This window comes from Microtus pennsylvanicus, chromosome 11 (assembly GCF_037038515.1).
Source record: "Microtus pennsylvanicus isolate mMicPen1 chromosome 11, mMicPen1.hap1, whole genome shotgun sequence".
Classification (NCBI taxonomy): domain Eukaryota; kingdom Metazoa; phylum Chordata; class Mammalia; order Rodentia; family Cricetidae; genus Microtus; species Microtus pennsylvanicus.
In genome coordinates this window covers 20,988,138-21,005,733 of record NC_134589.1, presented here as the reverse complement: position 1 = coordinate 21,005,733, position 17,596 = coordinate 20,988,138, and the positions used below count along the sequence as shown (strand labels likewise).

The 17,596-nt window shown below is 52.1% G+C and overlaps 3 protein-coding genes across 12 annotated transcripts; 2 read left to right on the top strand and 1 right to left on the bottom strand.

The window, feature by feature from the left end:
* Window positions 1–2,851: 2,851 nt before the first annotated feature.
* On the top strand, window positions 2,852–7,029 carry Coasy (Coenzyme A synthase). Of its 3 annotated transcripts, none has more exons than XM_075990684.1 (10): window positions 2,852–2,975; window positions 3,280–3,987; window positions 4,865–5,079; window positions 5,269–5,400; window positions 5,531–5,720; window positions 5,803–5,867; window positions 6,007–6,091; window positions 6,209–6,306; window positions 6,416–6,562; window positions 6,653–7,029. In XM_075990684.1, exons 2-10 carry the CDS (start codon window positions 3,291–3,293, stop codon window positions 6,713–6,715), a joined length of 1,692 nt encoding a protein of 563 aa, XP_075846799.1. In that variant the 5' UTR covers window positions 2,852–2,975; window positions 3,280–3,290; the 3' UTR covers window positions 6,716–7,029. The 3 variants fall into 3 exon arrangements, with proteins under 3 accessions (XP_075846799.1, XP_075846800.1, XP_075846798.1); XM_075990685.1 differs by lacking the exon at window positions 2,852–2,975 and adding an exon at window positions 2,988–3,004; XM_075990683.1 differs by lacking the exon at window positions 2,852–2,975 and having other exon boundaries at window positions 2,993–3,987.
* A 664-nt stretch (window positions 7,030–7,693) lies between these two features.
* Window positions 7,694–12,915, top strand: Mlx (MAX dimerization protein MLX). Of its 4 annotated transcripts, none has more exons than XM_075990710.1 (8): window positions 7,696–7,815; window positions 8,209–8,245; window positions 8,690–8,779; window positions 9,039–9,145; window positions 9,370–9,469; window positions 9,645–9,744; window positions 10,450–10,651; window positions 11,679–12,668. In XM_075990710.1, exons 1-8 carry the CDS (start codon window positions 7,774–7,776, stop codon window positions 11,733–11,735), a joined length of 735 nt encoding a protein of 244 aa, XP_075846825.1. In that variant the 5' UTR covers window positions 7,696–7,773; the 3' UTR covers window positions 11,736–12,668. The 4 variants fall into 4 exon arrangements, with proteins under 4 accessions (XP_075846826.1, XP_075846825.1, XP_075846823.1 ...); XM_075990708.1 differs by having other exon boundaries at window positions 7,743–7,977; window positions 11,679–12,915; XM_075990711.1 differs by lacking the exon at window positions 8,690–8,779 and having other exon boundaries at window positions 7,694–7,815.
* On the bottom strand, window positions 12,790–17,520 carry Psmc3ip (PSMC3 interacting protein). Of its 5 annotated transcripts, XM_075990715.1 has the most exons (8): window positions 16,056–17,520; window positions 15,872–15,972; window positions 15,690–15,779; window positions 13,950–14,061; window positions 13,324–13,469; window positions 13,189–13,242; window positions 12,990–13,049; window positions 12,790–12,915 (listed from the first exon to the last, which is right to left on the bottom strand). In XM_075990715.1, the coding sequence occupies exons 1-8, from the start codon at window positions 16,087–16,089 to the stop codon at window positions 12,859–12,861; spliced, it is 654 nt and encodes a 217-aa protein (XP_075846830.1). In that variant the 5' UTR covers window positions 16,090–17,520; the 3' UTR covers window positions 12,790–12,858. The 5 variants fall into 5 exon arrangements, with proteins under 5 accessions (XP_075846830.1, XP_075846828.1, XP_075846829.1 ...); XM_075990713.1 differs by having other exon boundaries at window positions 13,189–13,469; XM_075990714.1 differs by having other exon boundaries at window positions 12,900–13,049.
* Window positions 17,521–17,596: the final 76 nt, after the last annotated feature.

The following is a 17,596-nucleotide window of genomic DNA, read 5'->3' as shown; positions in this document are numbered from 1 at the left end:
ACAGACAAAACACTTATATACATAAAATACTACAACTACTAAAAACCTAGTGAGTAGCACTCCTGTAGTCTCAGAATCCGAGAGGTAAAGGCAAGAGTGTCCGAAACTCACGATCATCCATCCACTGCGTAGTAAATTGAAGGCCAACCTGGGATACAAGGGAACAAGCCAAGGCATTCTGGGAGGCAGAGGGAGGTCAGCCTGATCTACATAGTAAATTCCAGACCAGCCAGTGTTACATAGTTAAAACCCTGTCTCAACAACAACAATAACAAAAAGGGTGTTGGGGGGTGGAATTGTATCTGCTTAAAACACCCTTGGCTGGGCTGGGAGTCTAGCTCAGAGGACTGAGCTTGCTTCAGAAGGCAGAGTTTGATCCCTCAGAGTTTGAGGGTAGAAGATACTTTGTGCCACCTCCATCTGAGTAAAATCTAATGTTTTACCCTAAGTCCTCAAGACTTTCTATGATGTCCCTCTATCTTTTGGCTTGTGCATGTGTCTATGTGTGTTCCCATGTATGTGGGCAGGTGTGTATACAGATATATGTGTGTATGTCCACAGTTGAAGCCAGGAGTCTGTTTACTGGTGCAGGGTCTCACTGATTCCAGCTTGTCTAGATTAGCAGTTTGCCCCTAAGAGCCCTAGATCTCTTAGTCCCCAATGCTGGCATTACAGGAGGACATCAAGGAAACACTTTATTATTTTTTAAAATTTATTTATTAAAAAATTTCACTTCCGCCGGGCGGTGGTGGCGCACGCCTTTAATCCCAGCACTCGGGAGGCAGAGGTAGGCGGATCTCTGTGAGTTCGAGACCAGCCTGGTCTACAAGAGCTAGTTCCAGGACAGGCTCCAAAACCACAGAGAAACCCTGTCTCAAAAAGCCAAAAAAAAAAAAAAAATCACTTCCTCCCATCCTCCCATTTCCCTCCCTCTCCCCCTCCCTCTCCAAGGAAACACTTTTATATGCATCTGGAGATCTGAACTTGAGTCCTTCGGGCTTTACTCATGATTCATCTTCCCAGTTCTTGTATCCTTTGTGACCTCATATGCCACCTTCTTCATCCGTGCACACTTCTGCTCTCCTGGCCCCTAATTCCTTCATTGACACTTGTCCCCATGTCCATCCCCCCTCCGAGACGGGGTCTCTCTGTGTTGCCCTGACTATCTGGAAATTACTCTGTAGACCAGTTTGGCTTTGAACTCAGAGATCTATCTGCCTGCCTCTGCCTCCAGAGTGCTGGGATTAAAGGCCAATGCATCACCATCCAGCTACAACTTTTTTCTTTTCTTTCTTTTTTTTCTTTTTTCTTTTTTGGTTTTTCTGTGGCTGGCCTCAAACTCACAAAGATCTGCCTGCCTCTGCTGGGATTAAAGGTGTGCACCACCACCGCCAGGTAACTTGCCACCTTTTTTAAAAAAATATTTATTTATTATGTATACAATATTCTGTCTGTGTGTATGTCTGCAGGCCAGAAGAGGGCACCAGACCTCATTACAGAAGGTTATGAGCCACCATGTGGTTGCCGGGAATTGAACTCAGGACCTTTGGAAGAGCAGGCAATGCTCTTAACCACTGAGCCATCTCTCCAGCCCCAACTTGGCATCTTTTAACTGGTCCACTTTCCCCTGATCTCTGATTGTATTTTCTTTAGATCTCTGCTATTTCCCTGAGCCACCTTGCCAAAAAAGCATTTCTTCCCCTCCAGTATAGTTCCTTCCCTCTGTTTTAGTTCTTTTTATTGTCTCAGCAACACTGGGTGTATTCTGGATTTATTGTTTATCCATCCCATCCTAGGACACACACGAATCCACTTCAGCGACTTTTGTTCTCTGTTCTGTCTTTATGCCTAGGACAGTGCACCAAATAGACACTTACCTAATGAAAGCAATGCTTTGTCAGCGACACAGCGAGATGCTGTCTCAAAAAACAAACAAGCAAATAAAAAACTAACTGTGCCCAATGTTAAGAGTGACACTTCCCCAACCATCGGCTCCTTAGACTCCCATCTCTGAAATCCAGTTTGAACTCCTCCTGCAAGAAGCTCGATTCCTTAACAGATTCGTTGCTTTATAAGGCCAGATTTCTGGACCACTGCACACATTACAGGTCTTCTGATCTCCTCCTGTCCACGTTCACGGCCTTGCTTTGTAACTCAGGCTGATTTTGAACTTGCAGCGATCCTTCTGGGATCAAAGCTGGGATCGCAGATCAACGCTCGGCTCTTTTAGGAATCTTGAGGCTGGGTTGCTCTCCTTTTTGCGATCTCCGTGGATGATTTACCTGAGATGTTTTCTGTTGATATCTGGCTTCCCCTCCACACTCTTGACTACCAACTCGACTCTCTAGCCCTCATGGTTTTCCAGCCCTCGTTAACTTCGCCGGGTATCCTCACCCCTAGGTCTCCCTTTTCCCAGGTCAAAGATTGCCCCCGCAGCGTTACTGACCAAACAGCAGAGATCGCTTTCTTGCCTCTCCCTGCAAACGAGAGTCCTAGGAAGCCACGAGACCCGCCCCCAAGTGTTCCAAAACACTCAAAAGCCCCGTTTCCCTTATGTGAAATGGGATGTCCAGCAACATCCCTGGGAACGCTGGCCCGGAGCAAGCACAGCAACGCGACCCCACTCTCCCTGTCTCTCTCATTGAGAAGGGACGCTGGGAGGGGTCCTGGCTTTGTCACGGTCTCTTAGCAAGCTAAGGGAAGCAAAGGTCAACGGGAATCCGCAAAACGGGCTTTGCAGCTCGCTCTGCCCGCTTCCTGCCAGTTCCAAGAGAATCCGGTGCCAGGGTTCCGCGCAACCCCGAAGCCTCTGAGCCCAGCCCCGCCCCGACGCGCCCCTCCCCAGAGGTCTTCTCGAGAATTCTGCCACAACCTCGGAGTTGCACCGTTTGACTGCTTCGAGTTCCCGTAGCTCCGCGCTCTGAGATCTGAGGGTAGTGCTTCCGGGCCGCAGCCTAGGACGCCTCCGCGGCGGTGTAAGTAGAAGCAGAATCCCAAGAACTCAGTGAGTAGGGAAGCGGCCCGAGCCACAGCGTCCCCTCTAGTCCCCGTAATCGAGTCTTCGCAGATGCCGGTTCAGTTTAACCAGAGGGACTAGGATTCCTGAAGCCCCAGCCCCCATGACTCAGGTTCCCGGCCGGTTCCCCCTGCCAGGATTCCAGTTTCTATCAGCGAACGGTCCCCAGCCCTGCTCCAGGTCCCTCCTCCTGCATCCGAGTTCCCCTGCAGCCCTCATCCTCAGCCCAGCTAGTCACTCTCGCTTCGTCTCCCTGTCTGCAGGCCTGGGCAGCATGGCCGTATTCCGCTCTGGCCTCCTGGTGCTGACAGCGCCGCTAGCCACCCTGGCCCCACGCCTGCCGCCCATTCTGACCTCGGCGGCCCGCCTGGTCAAGCACACCCTCTATGTGCACCTGCAACCGGGCATGGACTTGGGGGGCCCCGCCCAGCCCCAGGCCAGCCCTGTGCAGGCCACTTTTGAAGTTCTGGATTTCATCACGCACCTCTACAGCGGCGCCGACCTGCTCAGGCACCTGGACGTCAGAATTCTACTGACCAATATCCAGACCAAGAGCAGTTTCCTCCCTGTTCTGCCCTCGGTCCAGAATCTGGCCCACCCTCCAGAAGTAATACTTACGGACTTCCAGACCCTGGATGGGAGCCAGTACAACCCTGTTAAACAACAGCTAGAGCGCTATGCCACCAGTTGTTACAGCTGCTGTTCGCAGTTGTCCTCTGTCTTGCTGTACCCAGACTGTGAAACTGGAGAGCTGCCTGTGGAGTCCCTGGATGTCCCCTTACCCTCCACCATAAGGCCAGCTTCCCCGGTTGCCAGATCTCCAAAGCAGCCTGTGCGTGGCTACCACCGTGGGGCCGTGGGTGGCACTTTTGACCGCTTGCACAATGCCCACAAAGTGTTGCTCAGTGTTGCATGTGTACTGGCCCAGGAGCAGCTTGTGGTGGGAGTAGCAGACAAAGATCTGTTGAAGAGTGAGTTAGAGGGACGAGGGACCCCGGAATAGGGCAATGGAGGACACCCGTTAAATTTTCTTTTCTTTCTTTCTTTCTTCCTTCCTTCCTTCCTTCCTTCCTTCCTTCCTTCCTTCCTTCCTTCCTTTCTTTTTTTTAGTTTTTCGAGACAGGGTTTTTCTGTGGCTTTGGAGCCTGTCCTGGCACTAGCTCTTGTAGACCAGGCTGGTCTCGAACTCAGAGATCCGCCTGCCTCTGCCTCCCGAGTGCTGGGATTAAAGGCGTGCGCCACCACCGCCCGGCCCCGTTAAATTTTCTTGGCTCCCCCCAGTGCCAAGATCAAGGAAGGGTAGGGCCACCTCTCACCCTTCCAAAATGCCACAATACCTGGCACTGTTATTGCTCTGGGACTTTTGATGAATACATGTGGCATTCTTAGTGTGCGGTTCAGTCATCTTTACTGAAGTCAGAACTCCCCAAATGGGAACCAAGGAACTTGCCCTTTATGGTTCTCCTAGTGATCAGCTCTGAAACACTGAAAATAAATGTTTGGGAGATGAGTTTAGGTGACCTAGTGGTGCCACGGACAGCGAGGGGGCGCTAAGAGTGGGTAGCTCTTGGAGTTCCCCACCTAGCTGATACCTACGGGTACCGCTTCGTCTCTGTGGTCATTTCTTGGTGGCCCGTTTTCTGGGTACATGCCAGCTCCTGCAGTGTCTGTGCTGCTTTTTTGTTTCCTCCCCTTTGTCCCCCTCCCCCCAAACTCCCAGTTTCACCCTTTCTCGCTGCCACCGCTTGGGGACATCTCAGTGCCTAGGGGCATTCTTCCCCAAGTGTGCCCGTGTATCTGTCTGCCTCAATGGGAAGATCTCACGGTTGCTCTCGGCTCCTTCTCCAGGCAAGGTACTCCCTGAGCTGCTCCAGCCTTATGCAGAGCGTGTGGACCATCTGAGTGAGTTCCTGGTGGACGTCAAGCCCTCCCTGACTTTTGATATCGTCCCCCTGCTGGACCCTTATGGGCCTGCTGGGTCTGACCCCACCTTGGAGTTCCTGGTGGTCAGCGAGGAGACCTACCGTGGGGGGATGGCCGTCAACCGCTTCCGCCTTGAGAATGTAACCCCTGAAGGAGACTGGCAGAGGGAATGGGATGGGAAGGCCTGTTGGAAGTACTGTGGCCCCAGGGCCGGGAAGGGAGGGTTCGGGGTGGAGGAAGCCGGAAGGATCTTGCCTGGGGAGGTGGAGGAAGAGGGCAACTGGGGCCTCCAGAGTCATCGTCTTTTCTCTTACCCCCCCTCACCTCAGGGCAAGGAGGAACTTGCCTTATACCAGATCCAGCTGCTGAAGGACCAAAGTCACAGTGAAAACGAAGAGGATAAGGTCAGCTCCTCCAGCTTCCGGCAGCGGATTCTGGGAAACCTGCTTCATGCTCCAAACGTAAGTCTGCCTTCCCTAACTCCTCACCAAATGTGCGTGTTGGAAAGGCTGGAGAGTAGAAACAGGCCGTCCGAGGGAAGTGGGAGCCTGAACTCCCTGGTAACTGAGGTTCCCGCTTACCTGTCTGCAGCAAAGGCCAGAGATCCCGTCAGGGCTCTATGTGCTCGGGCTGACGGGCATCAGCGGCTCTGGGAAAAGCTCAGTAGCCCAGCGGTTGAAGAAACTGGGTGCATATGTCATTGACAGTGACCATCTGGGCCATCGGGCCTATGCTCCTGGGGGCCCTGCCTACCAGCCTGTGGTGGAAGCCTTTGGAACAGGTACTGGCTGTGGAGGGGTGGAGGTGGACGAAGGTAAGAAGATGGGCCGGCCTCTGTACTTAGCCGTCTTTCTGTCACCCAGATATTCTCCATAAAGATGGCACCATCAATAGGAAGATCCTGGGCAGCCGGGTGTTCGGCAACAAGGTAAACACGCAGCTGCTGCCAACCGGCGGAACCCTCTGTTCCCGAATCTGGCACAGGAAGTCTGTTTCTGCTCATCTGCTCCCAGCCCCCACCTCCTCAGGGACGCTAACCTCTGCCCGCTCTCTGTCCCCCTCCCCAGAAGCAGCTGAAGATCCTCACAGATATTATGTGGCCAGTTATCGCGAAGCTGGCTCGAGAAGAGATGGATTTGGCTGTGGCTCAGGGTGAGTGGGCGGGATGACGGTAGCGTCCAGAGTGGGGAAGTTACATGGAGTCTTCCGTGGCCCCATGCGGTAGCAAGTGTCAAGGTGCTGCTGGCAGTGACTAGGGCTTCCCCACAGGAAAGACGGTGTGTGTGATTGATGCCGCCATGCTGCTGGAAGCCGGCTGGCAGAATATGGTACACGAGGTGTGGACCATTGTCATCCCCGAGACCGAGGTATCTGGACCCCACTCTACCCCGTCTGAGCTCACTGTAGGTAGTCTCCTGCTGTGATCCAGTAGACTGAGCTGAGGTCCTTCCTGATCGGTGTGCCCTCTGTGCCCAGGCTGTACGACGCATTGTAGAGAGGGATGGACTGAGCGAAGAAGCTGCTCAAAGCCGGCTGCAGAGCCAGATGAGCGGGCAGCAGCTGGTGGAGCAGAGCCATGTGGTTCTGAGCACCTTGTGGGACCCAGGTGTCACGCAGCGACAGGTTGGTGCAAAGGGAAGTTGTGGGGAGGGAAGGTCCAGTGGTCGTCCTCCTGATCCCGTCTTTTCTTCTACCATTCTGGACTGGCCAAAGGTGGAAAAAGCCTGGACTCTTCTACAGAAGCGCCTCCCTAAGACCCATCAGACCAAGAACTGACAGCGAATTTTCTGTGGCACCAAACTGCCCCCCCCCCAGACTAACAAATCCAGTGGTGAGGAGGAGTGGGGGCCTCCATGTTCGCCCTATGGCAGGCTTAAGAGGCTTCTAGTAGCTGTGCAGGACACAGAGAGAAGCCCGGAAGTCTGCCTAGATGCTGGAATTTGGCCAGCAGGACATAGCTAAATGGGGGAGCAGTCCCCTCTAGGGTTCTGTTCCCTCTTCAGTGGCGGATGTGTGATGTCTGCCCACTGTTGATGGGTCGTGCTGAAACACTGGACCCAGTCACCGAATTAAAGCTGTTTCCAATGCTGCCTGTGTGGTTTCTCCTTCCTGCTGCAGTGCCTCTAGGTATCTTTGGATATTTAAGCTCCAAATTCAGGGGCAAGGCCTGAGCTGGAAGCTAGGGATTGCTGTGGTTGAGCGCAGCCTTTGAGGCCTATCAGTGACTAGCGATGTGCTTTTGAGTATGTTAGACTTTTCTACTGTTCTGCCAATAAGCCTGACTTCAAAGGCCCCTTTACAGAAGGTTTAATTACACAAGCGCTGCATCAGACACCAGCCGGGTGTGGGGTGGCGTTGTGCTCCCATTGGATCTGATCATGTGACATAGGGGAAGTTCTTGACCCTGCTGTGGTTGCCAGCCCGATCAGCTGTGCGCGTGCGTACATGATGTCTCACTGTTTAGACGCTTTTTTGTGAGCAGTGCTGGGGCTCTCACGGGTTTGGGGCTCTCCCCCAAACTAGTACACTTATAGCCCTTTTAACAATCTTTTTTGAGAGCTCCATCGAACAGAAAATTGCCTCCATTCTAGATTCTCATTTGGAGGCAAGCAGGACCCACGAGGGCTGGCACTGCCTGCATTAAGAACGCGAATTGGTCAGGTGTGGCCACCGCCAGCAGGCGTTTAATAACTGGAGCCGCGCAAGCGCTGCGCTTTCGCCCTGCCCATGCCCACGGTTGCAGATTGGTGGGCTGGATCACGTGATTGAGCCTCGCCTCTTCCTGGAGGCTGGGGGCCAGTCCGCAGGCTCGTTTCCGGTTCGGTAGGTCCACGATGACGGAGCCGGGCGCCTCTCCGGAGGACCCCTGGGTCAAGGCAAGCTCCGCGGACGCGCACGCCTGCGAGGGGAGGGCGGGTCGGGCTCGTGCACGTAGGGGGTCCGGAAGACGCGGGGCTCCCCAACTATCCCCAGAGTCTCCCCTGCTGTCCGGGCCCCGGGGCTGCAGAGAAGACAGCTCTCACCCGGCGTATGCCAAGGTGGGGAGACAAATGAGGCGTGTGTGCGGGAACAAGGGGGATGTGCCTGGGAGGTGGGGCGGGAACGGCAGGGGTCCTACAGAGGGGGCGGCGCCCCTGCGGCCTAGCCAGGCTCGCCTTGGGAGAACCATTCAGCGGTCCCCGCATCCGTGATACGTGCATCCGCGGATTGCGCGTGCCTTTCCCAAGAGGCAAAGGTCTGACAGGCTTCTCCGTTGCTTGATGCTGCAGGTCGAGTATGCCTACAGTGACAACAGCCTGGACCCTGGTGAGTGGCTTCTCCACCGTCTTCGCGTCAGGAATGACCTGTTTCAACTCTGTAGATATTTGTGGTCTTGCCAGCCACACCTGAGCACAGTCCACTGTTACTGCGCCAAGGCCCTGGATTGAGAAGTGAGGGAGGAGCTGGAGGATAAGCAGGAAGCAACCATGGGTCACACCTGGTTTCTCTGCTCTATAACGGGAAATGATGGAAACAGTGACAGCTGGGCGTGTTCATTTCATCCAGGTGCCCCTGTGTGAGCCAGGAATTAGGCCTGTGGGCAGTGTTGACACTAGAGACAGGAGCATTGCAGCATGAAATGGGTGGCCTGTGGTGGCTGACTTTGGAGTTGGTGGGGAGAGGTTAGCATTTGAAGCCATTGTGCCCATTGGTGACCGAGGGCCTAGTCATGTTCCCCACTTCTTAGTGATTGAGGCCTCTTTTTTCCAGGGCTTTTTGTAGAAAGCACCCACAAGGGGAGTGTAGTGTCCAGAGCTAATAGCATCGGTTCCACCAGTGCCTCTTCCGTCCCCAACACAGGTAGGCAGCAACACACTTCGCACACACACTCGGGGAAACGCAGCTATGCCACCATCTTAGTATCCTTCCTAATAGGGAGCGCCACAGCCCACGTGGGGCGGCTGGAGCAGTGCCGAGCCTCACCCCACTATCGTTCATCTACGACACTAGGTTCTTCCATTTGCCGTCTCTGGGCAGCAGGTTCTTAAACTAGGGGTAGGTGGGCTTACTGGACTCAGTGGACCCTGCATGACCTTCCCCTGCCTCCATCTGAGCGTAGATGACGAGGACAGTGACTATCAGCAAGAGTCCTACAAGGAGTCCTACAAAGACCGGAGGCGGCGTGCACACACTCAAGCTGAGCAGAAGAGGAGGGACGCTATCAAGGTGACTAGGGGCCTGTATTCCAGGAAGCAAGGGAGGACTCTGCGTGGTTCTTATTCACCCTGTCCTGAGCTTAGTCCCAGCAGTCTGCAGGGCTAGTCCATTGCCCCTACCCCCTCCTTCCGGCCCTCTATGCTTTGAGTTTCTGAGCATGGAACTGGTATCAAGTTTGCGCTAGTCTGTCTTGTCCCTGAGTTAAGAAACCCATCTCACTGCCATTTCCACAGAGAGGCTACGATGATCTGCAGACCATTGTCCCTACTTGCCAGCAGCAGGATTTCTCCATTGGCTCCCAGAAACTCAGCAAAGCCATCGTTCTACAGAAGAGTATGACCAGGGCGACAGGGCAGGGGTAGTAGTAGTGACCAGGAGTGGCTGGTACCTGGTCTGACCCAGGTGTGGTGGCTGTGCTGGGCAAGTTGACTTCCAGGGGAAGGGGAAACAAAATGAGCCATCTTCCTGGTTCAGACTTCCTCTCTGTTCCCAACCCTCTCTTGACCAGCCATTGACTACATTCAGTTTTTACACAAGGAGAAGAAAAAGCAGGAGGAGGAAGTATCCACACTGCGCAAGGATGTCACAGCCCTGAAGATAATGAAAGTGTAAGAAGGGTGGGGAACTGAGGGGCGTGCAAGTCAACCCCAGTGCACTTTCTCCGTTTAAAGGCTGTATCGGAGTCGGGCGGTGGTGGCGCACGCCTTTAATCCCAGCACTCGGGAGGCAGAGGCAGGCGGATCTCTGTGAGTTCGAGACCAGCCTGGTCTACAAGAGCTAGTTCCAGGACAGACTCCAGAACCACAGAGAAACCCTGTCTCTAAAAAACAAAAACAAACAAACAAACAAACAAAAAGGCTGTATCGGAGAATGCATGCAGGCAATGCCGACTCAAGGTAGTCGCTGTAAGGCAGGGCTGTCTGTCCCCATCAGCCTTTTACATAGAGCAGACATACAGGAAATAAACACCGGTCAGGGGCCTGGTGGCAGTGGGGCATGCCTTTATCCTAGCACTCAGGAGGCAGAGGTGGGTGGATCTGTGGATCTGAGTTTGAAGCCAACCTGGTCTGTACAGTAAGTTCCAGGACAGCCAGGGCTACCCAGAGAAACCCTGTCTCAGAAAAACAAAAAAGAAAGAAAAGCACTTGTAGGTTGCAGGAGTCACAGTTTTGATTTAGTAGTGTTTAGCTGTTGAATGCATCCCCGAAGGGCTCTATGAATCCTCTTCTGGGGCGACCACTGGGCTATCTCATGCTTCTCAGGTTGGTGAAGCTGTGGTAGCACCTCAGCTTTGCTTGCTTGCCTGCTTCCAGGAACTATGAGCAGATTGTGAAGGCACATCAAGACAACCCTCACGAGGGGGAAGACCAGGTCTCTGACCAGGTCAAGTTCAACGTGTTCCAAGGCATCATGGACTCCCTATTCCAGTCTTTCAATGCCTCTATCTCTGTGGCCAGCTTCCAGGAGCTGTCAGCTTGTGTCTTCAGCTGGATTGAGGAACACTGTGAGCCACAGGTACGTGACAGCAGGGGTCATGGGGTCTGAGGCTCTCTTATTACCTCCAAGCAAACGGATCCAAACCATTAGAAAAGCAGTGTAGTTGTCTTTGGGATTCTACAGGGTGTCTACAAGTTTAGTATTCTGTTTCTCCTTGCTGCCTAACCCAGTGAAGGTCTCATCTGGCAACCATAATGTGAGCACTCAGTGCCAGGTCCAGCTTTGGCCCATGTCACTGGTGACTCATTAGCCACTCTACTCCTTGGTTGTCCTATATGGAAGCCAGTAGCAGTTACTGGAAGTTTCTAGACACCCTCACCTCCCTATAGTCCCAGGGCTTTTATTGTGCCATCTTCTGCTCTTGAGGCCTATTTTTTCTCAGAGTTCTACCTTTTAAGTTTCTCAGCACTTTGATTGTGAAGTACTTTAAAGACTGTACCAGGGAACACCCATATCTACCATGTCAGTTATACCGATGGCATACTCATCTGTCTCCATGTTTGTTTCAGGAGTAGGAGTATTTGAAAATTAAAAGTAGACAACATTCCATCTCAGGGAAAAGACAAAACACATTTTACATACATGTGTGTTGTTTGCATGTATGTGTGCATCATATGTGTGTGCCAGAGGCCAAAAGAGGGCATTGGATCCCCTGCAACCTGAGTTGCAGGTGGTTGTGAGTCACCATTTGGGTGCTGGGAACAAGGCCTGGGTCTTCTACAAGAGCAGCAAGCACTCTTAACCAGTGAGACATCTCCCCCTCCCCACAGCACATATAGAGAGGGTGAAGGACAACTTTTTTTTTTTAGTCAGATCTTTCCTTTCACTTCTATGTGCGTTCCAGGGAGCTGGAACTCGGCTCACCAGGCTCACATGGCTAGAGGCTTTACTGTGACTGAGCCATCTCCCAGCCCTCCTTTGCTTCCATACCCCAAGCTCTATGTCCAGCCCTTAGGCGACTATTTGAAATGCCCCGTTCAAGAGCACACTTGGTCTAGGCAGGCATCTTACAGGTCTGCACTGACACCTGACCGTTCTTTCCTAGACTCTACGAGAAATTGTGATTGGAGTCCTACATCAGTTGAAGAACCAGCTCTACTGATGGCTCCTGGAAACCTGCAGGGCAGAGGTCTTTGGTCTGTTTGGCTGTGGAACTGCTGGGCCTGAGACTGGACTGCAACACCTCACACCGGTCAGCTGGTTTCTACTTGGTGTTTGGTTTGCCCAGCCCCACTTCAGTGAGGCTATTCTCTGAAGGCCTCTCATTAATTTATTATATTGCCCGGTGTTGGACCCACCCAACTTCCCCCTTCCCAGGAAAAGTGTCTAGAACAAGAGCCTGTTCAGGGACCCTCACAGAAGCCCTGGCCCCTCAGCCCTTTCTCTAGCTGCTGGGTTTATGCTCACAATCTCTATATATAATTTGGAAATTGTTTGCCTCTGCTTGGTCTCTTGGGCAACACTTGGCTCAAGTTGGAGTATTTTGGCAGTTTTTGACTTGGGAAAAAGAAGAGTCTTGTGGCCACGAAGGGTGAAAGGCCACCTGTGCCTAGGCTGGTGCTGTGTGGTTAGCACTGAGCAAAGCCAGGGCTTTCTAGCCAGCTCAGGGTAGGGTTCCCAGGGTCCTACTGTCCCGCATGTTCAGCCACTCTTCCGAAGGCAGGCATCTCACAGCATAACACATATGAATTTATTTTCTAAACACCAACAGCGTGCTTTTGTTATAGTTTCCCCAAATTCCCAGTGACCCCCCCCAGAGCACCCAGCTGTCTCTGTGTACTGTGTACCAGCACCAGTGTTGGCCTACATTCCTCCTAGCACTTGGGGATAGCTACAGAAGACACTCGGGTCATCTGGGGGGTAGGCCTTAGGGTTCTCAAATGTTGGGTGTATGAAAACCTTTCTGTACTTTTCTCCCTGGTGTTCCCTGTTGCCTTCCCCAGGTTTGACATCTGGGAGGTTTGATAATCCAGAGGAAATTAAGTATTTTTATATCAAATTATATTGCAATAAATATTCTAGATAATTTCCCTTAGGATTGTTCTAAGTCCTTGGGGAGGCCTCTGTAATACAGACAACAAAATGGACATGAGCATCTCTTTCTGATTACCAGCTTTGTACTTCCCTCCCCACCACTCAAAGGTGAAGACCAGCAAAAACAATAAGGCCACCTAAACAAGGCAGCCAGCCTGGGACATCTGCTCCCAGACTCCACCAAGGGCCCCTCAAGGGTCTGGGAGTGTGACATTATGATCTTCATCTGTCTCTATCCCGACTTCCTCCTGTGGGGCAAGGAAAGGAATGAAGGAGTCCTCTGGGCAAAGATCCCAGGGGAGTAAGAGCAAGCGTCACTTACAAAGAACTGTTTCTTGCTCTTGGGGTATCCTTCAAGGATGGCTTCACACAGCTCGGTGGTCTGACAAGGAAGAAAGCCCCTTTCAGTTGGGCAGAAGCAGCACAGGGTGCTGCCTGCTGCTGCTGGATCCTTTTGTACAGAAACGTCCCTGGTGATTGTCACTTCCCAGCACCTCCACAGCCACCCCTGGAGCTCTCACCATTCTCTTCCGCTTCCTCCACTCTTTACAATACTTCCGTCTGTCTGTGTACACCTGCAAGGAAGAACCACAGCCGTCTGTGCACCTCATGTTCACTCCAGACCTGCACAGGCAGCCTCCAGCCTCCCCGCTCACCTCCTCTTTCTCTTCTGGAGTGATGTGGTTGGTGGCTGCTTTGATGTTCTTTAGCCTCTCTGTATAACGAGCACATTCATTCTTTAACTCCAGGATCTCTTTCTGCATCTCAGGAGTGGTCAGCGCATTTGTTAATTCCTTCAGCTCTGAAACCACACACCCCCAGTGTTACCAGGGACATGCGAGGAATGGATTCCGTCTTGCTCAGCAGGTGCTTCCCAGAGGTGGGAGGTCAGCTTCCATCTTGCTCTGGGACCTCTCCAGAATAGGACCCCACATTCTGGAAAAGCTCAAGAAAAAAGCTTACAGCATAGTTTTCTATTTCTCTTTCCTTCTCCACCTAAAAGTATCAGTGGCATATAAAGTTGGGCAGACCGATACACAGGTAATTAAAGAAGTGGAAATAAAATGTGGCGTGCTCATACTGCGGCAGGGAAACCAAGTGGCTTCTTCTCTTGCCTTTTTGTACACAAAAGCCTTAAGTAATTCTGCACTTCTTTCAATGTAATAGTGTAGGCACCTGGTAAAGGGGTTCCTAGCTGCAATAAGATGCTGCAGATAAGAAACCATTGTCAGCAATTTGTGACCTCCAAACCGTGGCATCCTGGAAGGGGTTCTGGTCTTACCAGCCTCCATGTGGCGGCAGCTTTGCTGTAAGCTCTGCACCTTGGCAGTGAGGGCTGCAATTTTGGCATCCAGGCTGTGGAGGTCAGCATCACTCACTGCGTCAAACTGGTCCTGCCAGCCAAGAGGAGAAATACAAGCGAGTTCGTGTGAGGCACAAAGATAAACAAAAGGTGAAATGCCTGTCCCCAGGAGCCTGAGGTTGGCTCAGAGTGTAAGGGCGGGTGTGACAGCCCATGCCTTTAATCCCAGTACTAGGGAGTCACAGAAGGTGAATCTGAGTTTGAGGCCAGCCTGGACTATATAGTGAGTTCCAGGACAGCCAAGGCTATGGAGAGAGATCATGTCTCAAAAGAAAAACAAAACAAAAAACCAACATGAGAAATATATTTCCATTTAGCAATAAAACCTCTCATCATCTAAAAGAATGAAGCAACATGCCTTCTGAAGTGGAGGACCAGATCTCCAGTGGAAGAGGCTCAGTGGGTCCTGTGTAAGGAAAGGCTCCTTCCCTAGGAGATATTGCGAGAAGAGGGCCGCTGGGGATGAACGAGAGCCTCCTCAGCTGATGCTGGGAGTAGCTAGAAAAGGTTGGGCACGCCAGACCATGTAGTGTGACGGGGAACTCAGCAAGGTGAGTCTGAAGAACAGGAGCCATTGCTCAACTCGCGCATGTAAAATGAAATTTTGCAGCCATGTCTGTTCCTTTGCATCATCTATGGCTACTTTTGTTTTACAATGGCAGGGCTGAATAGTGAGAACAAATGCTTCAGAAAGTCTAAAACTACCTCCAGGCCCCTTAGCCATTTACCAGCCAAATTTGTGTTTAGATAGATCATTCTGGCTACAATATCGAAGAGGGTCTGATAGAGAGCCGTGAAGACAGGTTAGATTCAATAAAGAAAACCTTGAGCCACCCTGGCAAATACACAAACACTTATAAACTCAGCACTCAGGAGGCTGAGGCAAGAAAGCAAGTTTGAGGCCAGCCTGGGCTACATAGTGAGACTCAGTCTCAACCCTTTGCCCTCCCCCCAAAAAAGGGTTAGGTCGGGGGAATCGGATATAATTCGTAAATAACCACACATGTCAGATATGCAAGGTAAAAGAAACCAAGAATTGGGGAAAAGAGTTTCTCTTACAAAAGAATGCTAGAAAGCCAGTTTGGCGGGCGGAGAGGGGGGCAGAGATCAAGCATTCTACTTCGGTCATATTGATACTGATGCTTAATATCTGAGAGGCACCCAGAGAGAAATCTAGGTGGAAGAATACAAATTTGATGTTTGTGGTTGTGGGCAGAGGGTGGGGCTAGAAGAAACAATAAGTGTTTCCAAGCGGAAAGGAGGCTGGGAGCAGTAACAAGCCAGGGTCTTCTGTCTTTTGTCCATACCTCAAATGAACACTGGCGAAGTGTGATCACAGGCAGTGTGCCCATGATTTAGGAATGCCTGAGGCCAGCCGGGCAGTGGTGGCACACGTCTTTAATCCCTGTACTTGGGAGGCAGAGAAAGGCGAATCTCTGAGTTCGAGGCCGGCCTGGTCTACAAAGTGAGTTCTCTGTTACAGAGAAACCCTGTCTCGAAAAACCAAAATAAGTAAGTAAAAAAAAAAAAAAGCCTGAAGCCTTTTCTGGCTCAGGTTAGGCTAATTTTATGAGGTGCCTCAACACTAACTAGTTAATGCTGGGAGTTGATTCGCTCAGCCAGGTTCTCAGGTGGGGGCTAATCTGCGGGAGTTCTCACCTGATCGGCAAAAAAAATTTTCTGTTTGCCGTACGTCTTCTCTTTGATCTTGCCTTCCTGGGCCAACTGATCCAGAGCCTTCACCACCGACTGGCCGAGGGAAGAGGGGAGCAATGAGAGGACATGGGCTGGTGACGGAAAAGGGGACCCACGCCTGAAAAGGGAGTTCAGCGCGGTCTTACCGCCTTGCCCAGTCCATGTTCCTTCTGCAGGTTTCCGAATACGTCCTGCGCGCTGTAGGGCCGGTTTTGTTCCTGCAGGTACCTCAGGATGATCCCGGGGGCTGCGAGAGACGAGGTGGGAGACCGAGTTACCTCTAAACCCCTCGCCCGCTCCCCTCCCGTGTCCTGCGGGCGCCGCCGTTACCTCCGGCCGCAGCCTCGGCCCGGCTTTTACTCATGGCCTTTTCCCGCCACCAAACTGAAGACAGCGGTCTGGTTGGTTGCTCCGGGAGACAGCGCCTTCCGGTGAAGGAGGAAGGTCTTAACGCTGATTGGCTGCAGGAGAAGTCTTCAGGAAATGCGCCCTTACCTTCCGGGACCCCGTAGGCCGCCCCCCACCCACCCAACCGGCGCGGTCTAGAAACTGAGCGTCAGCCTTTGCGACAGGTCACTGGCCGTCCTAGGCCTCCGCGCTAGCTGGACCTAGTGGCCCCTTCCACTTTAAGCTGCCGTATGTGAGCACTCGTGATCCTGAACTTGGCCCAGGGGTGGGAAGGGGAAGAAACTTCAGGGTCCCAGCTCCCGCGCCGCTCAGAGTCACAGGGTGCACCCCCGGGAGCGTGGTTAGGAAAAGGAGCGCCAACAGCGCCCGTTTCCGTGTGTCGCATGTAGGGGGCGCTCGACACCAGCGGTGGTTTGAACGCCCAAAAAGGCGGTAGGGAGTAGAGGCTACTACTCAAGCCACAAGTGCCAGTTAGCCCCCGCAGCAACACCTGACAGGTGCTTTCCATTCCTGACCTCGGTGGTCAGTCCGGTGGAGCCTGAAATAAATATTTCTAGTTTCTGAGGTCTGCTGAAGGTCAAAGAGCAGCTGTCCTTGCAGCTCAGAGTCCCGCGAAAAGGCACAGTATTAATTTTTCAAGTCTTCTGCTATGTAAAACTTATTAGCGTTTGTTCAGATCATGGTTTTTTTGTCTCCTCTTATATAAGGGGCAGTGTTAAGAATGAAACCGGGCAGTGGTGGCGCATGCCTTTAATTCCAGCACTAGAGAGGCAGAGGCAGGTTTATCTCTGAAAGTTTGAGCCCAGCCTGGTCTACAAAGTAGCCAGGATAGCCAGAGCTGTTAAACAGAAAAACCCTGTCTTGCAAAAAGAAAGAAAAAAAAAAGCATTAAAAATGGACTAATGAGGCTGGAGAGATGGTTCAGCAGTTAAGGGCACTTTGTTTTTTCAAGACAAGGTTTCTCAGTAGCTCTGGAGTCTACCCTGGTACTCACTCTCTAGTCCAGGTTGGCCTCAAACTCACAGAGATCCGCCTGCCTCTGCCTCCCCAGTGCTGGGATTAAAGGTGTGTGCCACCATCAGGCACATTTGGTTTTCTTGGAGACAACCCTGGTTTGGTTCCTGCACTCAAGTAACTGCTAATTGTAACTCCATTTCCAAGAGATCAGACCCTCCCCACCCCCCAGGCACCAGGCAAGTTGTGGTGTGTGTGCATGCATGCAGGCAGGCAAATGCTCATGTACATAAATAAATCTAGAAGAAAACAAAACCCAACGGGACAAGCGCCAGCAAGGGTGTTGTACTGATGTCTTGGTTGTAGGAGGGGAAATGCTTTCATGAGGGAGAAACAGGAAGGGGCAGGTGGGCCCCTGACACCTACCTGGGCGTCCCCTTCTGAGGTGGTCACGGCCCCAAATTAGCTAATACCAGATTAGTAAGAGAAGACCTATCAAAGGAGTACAC